Here is a 14,231-nt window from a genome sequence, read left to right as displayed (position 1 = left end):
CTGGTAACCTCTCGGTGACAACAGGAAGTTACTGCACCTAGCAAAGAAATTGTCCGACACATAACTGCCCCGTAAAACCACTATGTGCCAGTTTTTACACTTTTGTTTTTGTACGGATTAAACAAACTAAACATATTAATTAGTGAACTTTAGAGGTGCTGGAAGGTGGATTTTATTACCTTTGGACAGAGCCAGACTAGCTGTTTCTCAATGTTTCCAGCTGTGTTAAGCTAAGCTAACCGGCTGCTGGCTGCAGCTTCATATTTACTGCACAAACATGGGAGTGATATCAATCTTCTCATCTAACTCTAAGCAAGAAAGCAAATAAGCGTCTTTCCCAAAATGCTGAACTGTTCCTTTAACAAATGTACTGGATGAACTGTCTAAAGAGGTGACATTATGAAACATGCAGAAACTTGCAGAAATTATACAACGTGTTGCTTTGGTGATTTTAAAGTATTACTGTATGTTGTTAAACAAAACACGCCTCATGGATGACTAACTTTGAAGGTATTCTGGGCAAGTCCAACTGGGAGGAGACCCCGTGACGACCAAGAACGTGTTACATATTGTCCCTGTCCATTGAAAACCATGTCCAATTTTGGTGATTTTAATTTTTTTTAGATAAACAAAAGGAGCAGAAGGAGTTCTTTTATGCATTGAGAAAATTCTCATACTCTAATCACATAGATTCTTGTTGGCTGATGATGTTGAAACAGGTAATTTTCCCAACAAAACAGCTTTTTCCCGCAGAAAAATTAGCTTGTACAGTATGTGTCTGCTTGGATTTGAAAGTTTGGTTCGGTTCAGCTGAATTCTCTGGCCCCTGCCTAACTGTGACGATATAGGCAAGACTCCGACGTCTATTTCGTATGTTGCTCCAAATATAAATAATGGCACACTGGCTCACTGTAGCCCCAGTTTGTGCATCTCACACAGAGCTGCTGGTAGCATTAGCATTAGCAAGCCTGATAAGCGCTGCTAAGATTTATTCCTCGACAGTGGCAGTAAACACAACCCACGATAACTGTGCTATATTCAGAGCTTAATAAGATATTTAGGGTTGACGAACAGTAACGTTAACTGCAATAAACAGCAGGGCTATGGCTATGTAGTGACACTCCCCAACAGACACACACACTCATACACTCTAGCAGTAGAGATGCTAGCCCAGATACAACACTGACTACTGTGGGCGCACGCGGTATTACAACTTCTGTGCTCATCACGTGACGCACACTGACCCAAAAAGCCTTCTTCCACATATGCAATCATTGAAAAAGAAGCTGCTGTAATACAGTGAATACATTTGTTTGAGCGTCACATACCTGAAGAAATGATTGTTTATGTATGTATTTTGGTTTATGCGTTCTATAAGCAACTTTCATAGGAATGAATAGGGCGCCATCTTTGAATGAGGTAGTTCTCCTTAATACATCCATGCGCTGAACAATGGTCCGTGTCCCCTGACCCCTGAATATGCTAGCAGGGAGGGATCTATCAGAATTTGAGGGTGTAGTTACCATTTAAGCTAAATACACCATTTAAAATCCTACTGGATTGTATGAAAAATATATATGAAGAAGACAGTGCCGATATCCTACGTGGCCTGGGAATGCCTCCAGGAAGAACTGGGGGACTCGCAGTGACTTGAACCCAGATACAGTGAGTGTGAGTTAATGGTTGGCTAGTTCGTCCAGTGTCGGAGGTATACTGTAGCATAAAATGTGTACTTGGTGTGGTTACCTCTCGCTTGTTGGTGCGAGCCTCCCTCCTGCCCTTCCTGGAAACAGCTGTCCCCCCTTCCTGCTCTTTATCGGTGGCCTCCAATCTCAGCAGCCTCTCTGTTCGGCTGCCATGGCTGGAAAACATGAACAACTAATTAGTGAAAAACTTCACCTGTATGTGTGTGTGGCTTCCCTGACCCCACTAACACACTGGTGGGTCCTGACATAATTTCCTCCAGCATAACACTCAGGATGACAGCTTGAAAATAGACTCCAAACAGCACCTGTGCAGCAGAAAAGAGCCCAGAGGACACTCAGTGCAGCCCAGACCTTTCTCTGAGTGTCACCACTGCTATCGTTGCTGTTGAGAGACTAAATAAGAGCTGACATCCTTCCCACTGCTGTCAGAGGTGTTTAGTGTAGAAGCAGAGCAGGAATTACACAGGCCGAATACCCCAAAGTAACCTGATATAATGTGTACACAACTGTCAGATGATGAAAAGCAATGCTGCCAGTTAAAAGTTGGGTTTTGGATAAATCAATATCTGTTTGTGTGATGTGTGCTGATAGGAAGTCGATGCCAAGGATGACAGAAACACATTGCGTTTACATTATTCTACTTTAGTGGGTTGTGTAAACATGTTGATTTGTCTGTCGGTTTTTGAGTTTTGAGTTTAGTTGAGTTTGTTTTGATTGCAGTATTTTGTTGTGTTCAACAAACAATTTAATTCAACAACCATTAACAAATGGGAGCAACTATAAACTGCGTCTGAATCTAGTGCTGATATCAATTTGGGCATTGGTAACTTGTGATTGGTATTTGTCATTATTTTTGACATTTTATAGAGTAAATGATTGATCATTTAATTAAAGGAATAATCAGTAGATTAACTGACAGTGAAAACAATAGTCTACAGCCATGCTAGTAGCTCTGTGTGGCTGTATTTAGGCACAGTAGTGTTCTGAGCTAAATGCTAACGTCAGTATGCTAACATGGTAACATTTAGCAGGTGTAATGTTCACCATCTTAGTTTAGCGTGTTAGCATGCTAACATTTGCTAATTAGCAGTAAACACATACTACAGCTGAGGCTGATGTGAATGTCACTAGTTTTGCCGGTATTTAGTTGTAAACCAAAGTACTTGAGCCCTGCCATCAGGAAGGAGTCTACCTGAGTATCTGTTACTGGGCCATCATGGAAACAATTAGGTCAGTTTCAGGTGAAATTAGCTATTAACAGATACTCAGGAAGACTCCTTCCTGATGGCAGGGCTTTATTATGTAACACAGAGTAGCTTAAATTTCTGAGTTCCTGGTCCATCTCTTCACAATTGAGAATGACTTCCGGATGGGAGCCGAAACGTCTTGATTCTGAAAACAGTGTCCAGGTGACTATGACTGAAACCTTTTCTACGATTCATTCAAAGCTATTCATTATATAGTGGCTTTGTTAGCTTGCTAGCTTGCGAGGTTTAGTTCACCTTGTTCTCGCTAGCAAAGTTGTAAATAGAGACATTAATGTAGCAATATTATCAAATAATGATGGGAGTTTTTAGTTTTCTTTATCATAATGACAGCATGATATAAACTTTAAAACCCTATTTTCAAAATATTTAACACAGTCTGTAAAAACATGAAACGTCACACGTTGATCTCTGTCCTGGCAATGCCAACAGTTACTGTTTCTAAGTTGCTTTGTAACTTTCAGTACATTATAGAGTTGATGTCTTAGTGCCCGTTCTGCCTCTGGTGAGTGCAGACAGACTTGTGCCCTGAAACTGTGCTTCAAGCTGAAGTCTACTTCCTCTGACAGGCGGGAAGACAGTCAGCATTAAGGTCCTGAGAAACAATGCCGCAGATCTCTAATTACACCAGCGTTTTGGAATTTCTGGCCTTATTTGGGGGGCATAAGTATTTTGTGTTTTTATTGCCCAAAAAGGCAATGAGTGAAGAAATGAGATGTACTCTCCTCATGTGACTGGTTTACATGCTGCTGGGGCACAAGCTGGGAGGGTTTCTTTAAGCTAAATTTAAAAATGCGGCAGTCAGATCTCTAATGGAGGGTTAGAGCGTGAGCCTTTGATCTGGTGTTTAGCAGTGTGTGATGGCTGTTCGGCTTTATACTGGGGGGAAGCAGAGAGGCATTGGATGTCCTTTGTGCTAATTGCTTGCACATTTACCCCTTTTCCTCTGCCAAGGCACTTTAAATGGCTGTTACTCACAGAATACATGCAAACATACATAAGAAAATAAAGAGATTGCTGCCAAACACAACGTATAGAAGAGTTACTTACACACGTTACTATCAAAATTGGCTGGAAATTGCTAATCTTCCCCCAATTCATTTCTAACCTTCTGTCCTGGCTCTGGTTCTTGTTGTTTGCTGATGTTTGGATGTTGTTTGACTCAGCCAGCTGGTTGTTACCGCCAGGGTCTGCGTTTCCATTGGCCACCAAGTCCAAGGACCCAACTGGGCTGACGAAACTGCCAGCGCCATCCAAAGTCAGAGAGTCCCTGGAGACCGGGCACAGGTAGGTATGTGTGTTGCCTGGATATAGAAAGCAACACAAAAGGGTTTCAGACTGTTAGATATACTGAGGGCAGGAACACAGTTTGGTGTAACTGTGCAGTCGTGTCTGAAGTAGCTGTTTTTTGAAGGCATTTGAGATCCAATGTCTCTTTACCACATAATAATAGCTGGATGAAATCATTCTTCTTTAATCACACAACACTGTCAGGGTTCACACTGCGGCCAGTGGCACAAAACCTCCATAGTTTTCCCTGTTAATATTTTGCTTAATGATATACAGTACTTTTCTCAAGTTTAGAAAGTTTTGAAGTGGGTTAATATTCAGATTTTCTAAAGGTAACATTGATCTTGAACTGCAAACCATTTTCTGTTTCATATGAAAATGAAATCATTTTGTTTAGGAAGAAGTACAATGACAAAAAACATGAATAAAAATCAACAAAAAAGATGGTTGAACTGGACTGAAGAAGAGGAGATGACTTAACGTTATAAATATAGGAAAGCTGCTAAATGCTCCACTATGTTCACTAGCTAGTTGTTAACTTTGTCTGTCTGCGGTTTGGTGCTGAGCAGGTAGTGTACTGTGGGTTTTTAGAGCTTTTTCGCTGAAAACAGCTGTCTGCTGTAGACGAGGTTGTTGTTGAACATTACAGTTAATTTGCCTTAAAACCAAAACAATGAGCTCACCTTTTCATGAGTTTCCATATATGAATCACAGTGGCTCCATGACCTAAAGATTTGACTATATGCGTCAGTTAATGTTGTCTGTCTAAAAAAACATCAATGATGTCTGATATAAAATACATGTACCATTACCGCTTTCTCAGATATTGACTGACTTCCTCAGAGAACTGATCAATATTACCTGTGCCTGTCTGGAAAACACCTCAATGAATTCAATGATGGTCCAGGAATTCAAAAAAGAGCGAACCCTGACAGAGCATCATTCATTGGCTCTCAGACGGTCCCTTGTGTATAACCTCCATCGCTCTAATGAAGGAGCCTATAGTCAGCAGGAGTTAGTCCAGGACTTTATTACAGGACCTTTCCAGACCCTGCAATAAGTCTGACGCCAGATGGGTGCTGCTGTCCACTTTGTCACAGCACAAAGTCCCAGTAAGGAGGAATACCTGTCCTGTGCTAATCACCAAGCCTATTAGGACTTGTTTAAGAGGTCTTTTATGGATCATGTTTGGCTTTTATGATGTCTGAAGGTTCGAGACACGGGTTTTCCTGCACATCTCACAGTGTGTTTCTGCCGGTCAGTCTGTGTTTATGTAACTCTGCTTCCAGCTGAAATTCCTCCAGCTCCGTTCCCATGATTGCAAATCAGTACTCGGTCAACATGCCTGGTTAAACAAAATGGCTTAAATGAAATGTATAAATAAAAAGCTGTAAGCGTGTGAACATCTGCAGGACGTTAGGACAGTGAGAGAGGACAGGAAGTGGCTGACAGACATGAAAGCCTGGGTATGTGTGTGTTTTGCTTCTGCTGCACCTGCAGGGGTCTGCTCGGGGCCCGGGGGATCTGCGTCTGTGACAGTCCACATGGGGGTTACACCCGGTCCCCTGCCCTGCTGGTCTTCCTGCCACCGACCGCAGCCGGACTCTGCAGCGTTCTCCGAGGACGGAAAACTTGGATCAGTTGCAGCCATCTTTGCTGGACTGGGTTCCTAATGTTTTGTTAGAAAAACAAAAAGATAATTCATTTTTATTTATTTATTTTTACTTTAACCCCCCATTTAGTATTTATAAGCAGTATATAAACATTTAATAAATAGTTTATAACACACTGTAATGTAGTTGTAAGCAGATGTAAGTGTTTATTAGTGTATTCATCAACAACTACAATATAACTCCTCCTGTGAAGCATCGATAACTGGATGCTGGTGTATAAACAGATGATAAATGATACAAATATGTCTTCATAGGAGAAGTTCTAATTGTTGAAAATACTGTACATTAATTAACACTTTAAAACGTCCTCATATCTGATTACTACATTATAATGTGTAATAAACATTTTATTATATGTGTATACACTTCTTAGAGACGATAAATAATGATAACATGCTACCAAGTAGGGCTGCAACTAATGATTATTTTTATCCCAATTTCCCAGATCAGTTTTGTTTTATTCGACCAACAGTCCAAAACCAAAAGCTATTCTATTTAGAGCGGAAATGAGCTGAAAATGGTCAATTAATCGATTAGTCGATCAACAGAAAAATTATCGGCAACTATTTTGATAATTGATTTTTCATTTAAGTCACTTTTCAAGCAAAAATGCCAAAAATTCCTTTGTTCCAGCTTCTCAATTGTGAGGATCTGCTGCTTTACATTTAAGGTTTGGGATTGTTGATTGGGGAAAACAAGCAATTTGATGACATCACCTCGGGCTTTAGGAAATTATTTTCCCACTATTAATCGATTAAGGAAATAATCTGCAGATTGATCAATAGTGAAAATAATCGCTGCCCTAATTAAATTTACAATGAAATAAAAAAAAGAAAAGCATAAAATCCACACATTTAAATTAAACATTAATCCCTAATGTTTCTGCTTGATAACTAACCTAAACGATTAAAAAACTGTTGCTGATTAATTTTCTATCCATTGACTAATCGATTAATGGATTGATTATTTCAGCACAATTGCCAAGTGTTTTTTACAGCCTTAGAAAGAGTCGGGCTAAATTGTTTGTCCCTGAGGGTAAAAAAAGGCCACGAGGTCACCTTGGAAATATAAATGATTTGATTTAATGGCAATCTGCCGAACAGATTATGAGATGTTTTGTTTGCAGTTTTTGAAAGCCTGTGTTTTTATGTTTAGTGCTAATTAGCAAATGTTTGCATGCTAACACGCTAAACTAAGAGGGTGAACATGGGAAACATTATACCTGCTAAACATCAGCATGTTAGCACTAACACTGTGAGCATGTTAGCATGCTGACGTTAGCATTTAGCTCCACAGTCTTGTTTGTGTATTAGTGGACATTTTGGTCTTATACTGATCCAAGATGGAAGGTCAGGGGGTCGCCAAAAACACCAGGATTCATCCTCTGAGGACCATGAATATCTACAATGAATTTCATGGCAATCAGACCTGTAGTTGAGTAATCTTGCACTGGATCAAAGTGTTCCAGCATCGTTCAGCTCGCAGGAAAAACACAATGTGTGCTTAAATGTGTCCTGAAGCATTTGATTTGCTACCTGGGTAGCAACAGGCTCCACTTTGCGTTTTTTCTTTTGATTCTGCTTGTTTGTCCGTAGATAGAGCGCAAGCTGTTCACCCCACCTGGTATACAAACATAGAAACAAGAGACAAAACATTAGTTCGGTGGGATACAGGAAACACTATTACTTGCTGCTCCTGTAATTTTTCTACAGTTTTATACTGACCCATTAATGATCTCTTTATTGTCACCACGAATGAATATTTCCAGCTCCGGCGTGACGATGCAGAGTGCATTTCTCTGGCCTGTCCTGGGCTCTGCATCAGTGATGTCTGTGCACAGATTCATGTTCACTGTCCCCTGTGGCAAAGTGCTCGGCTGGAGGAGAATCAGAGCATCCAAATTATTCTGGTTTACTGATATTGTGTTGCTAGGACTGATCACCAGAACGCAGACAAATGACAGTTAAACAGAAAGTAGTTTGTGGTGTTGAGTGTGGAATGAAAGAGATGAGGAAATGAGATTTGAGTTGATCACAGAGAGAGGGGGATGTGTGCATTAGAGGACAGGCTAAGCCCAAATCATCTCCTGTGGTTCTGCACACGACATCTGGCCTAAAGATGCATGCTTGATCCCAACATACTGTAAATGCAGCTGCATATACGGAACAGGATTTACTGTACACTGCTACCTTATGTATATTTGTTGAAATTCAATATTTGTGTTATAGTTTCACTATCTGAGCAGTTTCTTACCAGTTCATCCAGGGCAAAGCTCAGGCTGCCGTGTTCATACAGGATAAAGAAGCGCCGCTGCCATTTCTGACATTGAGACACAACGAACAAAATCACTACAGCGGCATTTTTTTGTGGGGAAAAAGTCACAATAAAGAACTGGAAAATGTGTGTGTATTTCAGCTCAGTTTCACCATGTCCTACCCTTGACCTCTGCATCGGGTTGTTAAAATCTGTCCCCTCAGGAGCCAAACACAGCCAGCCTCCGTAGATGGGTTTTGCCTGTAATTAATGGGGGAAAGTGGAAACTGAATAGTTAGCATTCAGCATCTGAGGTGATGAACCACAGGCTGTAATCACCTAACTAATGTAATGAAACAATTAGTCAATCAAATCGGCAACTGTTTATATAATCAATTAATTCTTTAAGTCATTTCTTCTAGCTAAAATGTCAAACGTTCCCTCCTTCCTGCTTCTCAAATGTGAGGATCGGATGCTTTTCTTCGTCTTATGCGATAGTGAATTAAATATCTTTGGGTTTTCCCACCTTGTGGACGGACAAAACAAGTAGAGCTAGACTGATAAAACGCCCCGGCAGATACATCTGCCGAAATTAAATAATAGCAGTACACCAGTACATGTCGCCCGGGAAGTAACAAGAAACTTAAGTACAGAAATGCCAAACTAGGTTTGAGGTCATTTAGAAACAGCGCCACCTTTACAGAGTTCATTTTTCAAGAAAATCTAAGGGATCCATATCAAGATTGCTGGTTCTGTTATGTATTTGTTAAAAAAAAGATTATTTTCTAATTTATGTGACTGCACATGAAAGCACCATTGTGGCAAACCTTTCAATCAATCCACACTTTGAACTCCAGACCCCTAACGCTGACAAGAAAACACAGAAAATACAAAACATTTCTTTTCAGTTGGGGGCAAATCTCTTTTGGGTGGATCATCAAAAATATATGCTGTATACGATTAAAATGAGGTATCTTCTTGATCAGCTATCTGGGTTCAGATTAGCTGCAACTAATGATTATTTTCATTATCGATTAATTTACTGATTATGTTTGTTTGGTCTATTAAATGGTGACGTCTTCAAATCGCTTGTTTTGTCCGACCAAGAGTCCAAAACCCAAAGATATAAATTCTACTGTTACATAAGATAAAGAAAGCAGCAAATTCTCACATTTAAGACGCTGGAAGAAGAGAAGGTGTTGGCATTATTGTTTGAAAAACGATTAATTTCCTTGCGATTGATGAATCAACTTATTGTTTCAGCTCTACACGAAATCTTTATCTCTGTCTATTTGCACTGATTTATTTATCTATTTATTTTTTTGTGTATATGGCTGAAAGTTGGGTTGAGCAAAGAAAATAAATGTGGCTTTGTGCTCCCTGGTGTCCCCAAATGGACCAAGATGTTTTGACACTGAAGAAAAAGAGGGGGGAGATTCTCTTTGTATCACTCAAGAAAACTAGGGGAGTTGAGAAAATGCTCTTCTATCGAAGTAATATGCACACAGTATGTAGTTTTACATGTTAAACTACATACAAAAGAGCACATTTGACTGTGTTTGCAGGTTGAGCAACAGCGCTGAAATTACAGGGTGCAGTGAAACCAGGCAGAGGGACAGGGAGTAATAACATATTTTAACAATGTGAGGCATGTAGGAAGCCGTCATGATCGTCTCCTTACATCACCTCCACATGACAGACCTGCAAGAACAATGTTTTCAGAGGCAGTGAACCAGCGCTGCTGTGCAAGTGCATAGAAATAAATGAATGACTATTCTGCTGAAATGTTTAGATGGTTACCAGTAAGTGGATTAAGAGATAATTTGGATAATTATTTGTCAAATATCCAGTAAAACTTAAACATTTTCTGATTCTACCGTCTGAAATACTTATTTTTTTGCTGATTTTGTCTGTTATATCATATCATATATCATATACATGATATATCATATCAGGTGTCAAATTCAGTGGACAATATAAGCAATTTATCACTTAGGGCTGTGGGGGATTGTGAAGGGTATTTTTATTTTTGACATGATCACTCATGCAAATACATATATTTAACTGATTAATTGGTAATGGGAAAGTGATTAATCCACATGCTTCTCTTGCAAGTTAAAATCAGACAATAGTACGCTGCTGGGTGTGGTGGAAATTAAAAAACTACATTCACACAAGTAATGTACTTAAGCAAAAGTTTGAGGGACTTGTACTTAACTTGAGTATTTCCATTGTATGCTACTTTACTCTACATTTCAGAGGTGAAATACTTTTACTCCACTACATTTACAAGACAGCTATAGTTGCTTTGCAGAGTATGATTAGCTTAAAATACAAAGCAATGATTTAAATTTAACTACCAAACTGTATATAAAGACCTGCATGTAATATATAATAATATAATTACTGACGGGCCATTTGTCTGCAGAACAATTACTTACTTTGATACTTTAAATGCATTTTGCTGTTAAACCTGCAATACCTGATGTTTTTGGCCACTTGGGGGCAGCGGAAAGAAGTTAAGGGACTGTATGAAAATTACTAGGTTGAAGGTTGGGGTGGGGTGGGGTGGGGGTGTTTGAATCTGATATTTCAGTTTTTAAAATTGCAAGACCCTCCCCAGCATTATCAATATTTTATTTGGACCCTACCCTTGACTGAGAAAAAAAAAAACCTCACCCTAATATCTCAAAATATAGCAGTGGGTTGGAACAACTCTTCCCACCAATAATAACCGAAAAAGGGAAAGCGAAAATAATTTAAAACCTTTATATATTTATGAAATAATAATTTTCACAATAGCCATCAATTAGAAAAGGAGATACCAATTTCTAACTTTATGGCAAACTTAACAAAAGGCTGAACTTGAATAACACATTTAACTTTATTTTACCTTTTTGCTATGATGCAGAATAAAGTGAAGGGGGAAACGTTTTTTGGTAGAGACAATATTTAGTTTAATTTTTTGTGCCAGTTTACACATGGCAAAGCGTTCTGTTATGACACACTACAACCACCATTTTCCACTATTTGATTCTTTTTTTTTAAAAACTATTAAAATATAAATTTAGGGTTTTGAAAAATGAAAATACTCTACTCTTCCGAAAAAGTCTGACAACCCTCCCCTCAGCAAAAATAAATAATAATAATAATAAACTTTATTTATAGAGCACATAAAATACCAATCAATGATAAAATTAATAAAAACCAATAAAATAAACAGCTCAGGTAAGATCAGGTTATGCTTTCCGATAAAAATGCGTTTCGAGAAGAGACTTAAAAAAAATACATAAATACACAACTGCCTTTCTTGCTAATAATTTGTGTACAGTCCCTAACTTTGTCCCTAAATTGTTGATTTTCACACAGCAACGATTAATGGATTAGCTAAACAGATCGAAGTGATCATATAGTAGCAGATAACTAAAATTAAACTGTTTTAACATTTCACATTTGTGTGTTTTCGGACTTAAATAAATAAATAATTTAACGTTAATTGAAGAAAACTAGCCAACAGTCAGTCAGTTTAGGATGCTAATAAATGGATATAACTACGTCGAATATGAGTTACAATAAGGTGTTTTCTGGATGTAAAAAAAATATGGTGTCATAACTTACTTTTTAAAGATTTTAGGGTAAAAATATAAACTCTTTAAAATGTATTAACCAACTGTCATATTAACGGAAGTGTAGTTTAACGTTACCTGCTCCATGTCATGGTCGGTCAACGGATGCAGCTCGCGGGACTTGAAGCAGTTTTGGCATTTACTTTTATTAAAAATGTTGGCTTGAAATTTGTTACACGGACTCGTCGCCTTTTCGCCGGACATGTTTGAGTCAGCGTAGCTCTCCTCCGCGGGTGAATAGTCCAAACACAGACCGCTCTCCTCCTGCGGTACTCGGCATTGAATGAAGCGGTTAATCCCGAACCAACATCTGTCAAACGCAGATCTGTTACCCGCTGTCGTCATGGAGGTGTCATCTGACGCCGTATCACCATACAACATCCGGTCACAACCTACAAAATAAAACCATCAACTATTTGTTTTTGTTTGTGTTTTCTTCAAAAAATAAACATGTATAAAGATATACAGCAAGAAACCAACAATGTGACTTGTGTATATAGACACCGGAGTGGGGGCAATGGGATAAAAGAAAATAAGATAAAAGGACAGAAATAAGTACAGATAAATGAAAGATAAGTAAAAATAAATAAAGTATATAAAATAATAATAGAAATAAAAATAGAAACTATACACGAGCAATTAAACTCAAAATTACAAGGCAAGCAGTACAGTACCCGTGAACAGTGTTGTACTTAAACTAATATTGCTGTATTGTCCCAAGTGAAGTGATATACTGGTGTGATTAGTAGCCGCAAAGTCAGCAAAGTATAGCATATGTAAGAGTAATATGATACCATCCACTGTAACAGCATACACCAGAATAATATATAATATGATTATACCTGTTTGTCTATATTAAATAACAATAAACATTCAAAATGCTTGCGCATGGTGGGATTTGTTGGGTCTCTGTAATTAATATTATAAAGAGTACGGTCTTGACCTGCTCTATAGGAAAAGCGCAATGAGATAACTTCTGTTATGAATTGGCACTATATAATACTGCTGTGCAATATACATAATATATATATAATATATAAATAAAATTTAATTGAATTGAATTGAGAAGAGACAGCCCACCACCACGTAGGCTACAGTATGCATGTATGACTATTAATAACTATATCAATACGTCTAAAGAACAATAATGAGAATGACAATGAATATCTATATTGTTGTAGTCTCACACTGTAACCACTAAAGGACAATATTTGTTCATTGATGTCTGATTATAGCAGTTTGGGTCAATATTGTCTCAAGTGAAGTGACATAGTGGTGATTAGCAGCCGCAAAGTCAGCAAAGTATAATATATGTAAGAGTAATATGATACCATCTACTATAACAGCATACACCAGAATAAAACATATGATTAAATAATAATACTTAGTGTTTGTCTGTATAGTAACAAATATGATGTAGTACATAGTGTAATAAAACAGTATAACATATTAACATAATATTGTATCAGTAATATAGTGCAGAAGAATATAGTATGGGACATAAAATATAAGGTGAAAAGTAGTAATTTAGTATAACATAATATAAGGTATAGTACAGCAGTAAATAAAATAATAATAAAAAATAAAAAAGGTTGTAAAGCTAACAGGTGTTGCAGGTTTTAACAGAATCCAAACAATAAATTTTCCCCATTAACAGTTTTTCCAGTTAGCTACCGTGTGCTGCATGATGTTTATGGTTTTAGGTTTTTTAAAAATTAATTAGGCTAATTGTTTCCATTTCAGTACAAAACCGTGCAATAACAAACAATAATAGTAGAAATCTACCAGGGGTTAAAGGGTAAATAGCAAAAAAATAATTTTTTCTTCTTTCTTCTTCCATAAAAGAATAAAACAAAAAGAGGTTCAGCAGCAGCAAGACACTTGTTATACATATATATATATATATATATATATATATATATATATATATATATATATATATATATATATATATGCCAACCAGTGACTAGATCTAGGCTAAGGAGCTGGTTGTAGATCTACAAAGAGCCAAGGCACCAGTGACCCCGGTTTCCATCCAGGGGGTCAGTGTGGACATTGTAGAGGACTACAAGCACCTGGGAGTACACTTAGACAATAAACTGGACTGGGCTAAGAACACTCAGGCTGTTTACAGGAAGGGCCAGAGCCGCTTCTATTTTCTGAGGAGGCTGAGGTCCTTCAACATCTGCCGGACAATGCTGAAGATGTTTTATGAGTCTGTGGTGGCCGGTGCTATCCTGTATGCTGTTGCATGCTGGGGCAGCAGGCTAAAGGTAGCAGACGCCAACAGACTCAACAAACTGATCCGTAAGGCCGGTGGCATTGTGGGGGTGGAGCTGGACTCTCTGTCGGTGGTGTCAGAGAGGAGGATGCTGGCCAAACTACACGCCATCTTGGACAGTGTCTCCCACCCGCTCC

General features: G+C 38.3%; 1 protein-coding gene across 2 annotated transcripts in view; it reads right to left on the bottom strand.

The window, feature by feature from the left end:
* The window catches only part of LOC122869166 (myosin phosphatase Rho-interacting protein-like), a 30,875-nt gene extending 18,683 nt beyond the window's left edge, over positions 1–12,192 (bottom strand). Inside the window, exons 1-8 of one of the 2 annotated variants that reach the window (XM_044181875.1) lie at positions 11,892–12,192; positions 8,371–8,448; positions 8,188–8,253; positions 7,659–7,810; positions 7,470–7,554; positions 5,756–5,930; positions 4,080–4,275; positions 1,747–1,861 (exon numbers count right to left, since the gene is read on the bottom strand). In XM_044181875.1, the coding sequence (XP_044037810.1) occupies positions 1,747–1,861; positions 4,080–4,275; positions 5,756–5,930; positions 7,470–7,554; positions 7,659–7,810; positions 8,188–8,253; positions 8,371–8,448; positions 11,892–12,158 (1,134 nt within the window). In that variant the 5' untranslated portion in view covers positions 12,159–12,192. Of the gene's footprint in view, positions 1–1,746; positions 1,862–4,079; positions 4,276–5,755; positions 5,931–7,469; positions 7,555–7,658; positions 7,811–8,187; positions 8,254–8,360; positions 8,449–11,891 lie in introns of both variants that reach the window. The other variant, XM_044181876.1, reaches the window with a different exon arrangement.
* Positions 12,193–14,231: the final 2,039 nt, after the last annotated feature.

Source organism: Siniperca chuatsi, linkage group LG21 (assembly GCF_020085105.1).
Source record: "Siniperca chuatsi isolate FFG_IHB_CAS linkage group LG21, ASM2008510v1, whole genome shotgun sequence".
Taxonomy (NCBI): Eukaryota; Metazoa; Chordata; class Actinopteri; order Centrarchiformes; family Sinipercidae; genus Siniperca; species Siniperca chuatsi.
The sequence above is the reverse complement of the archived record's forward strand: the minus strand, read 5'-3'. Positions and strand labels throughout refer to the sequence as shown.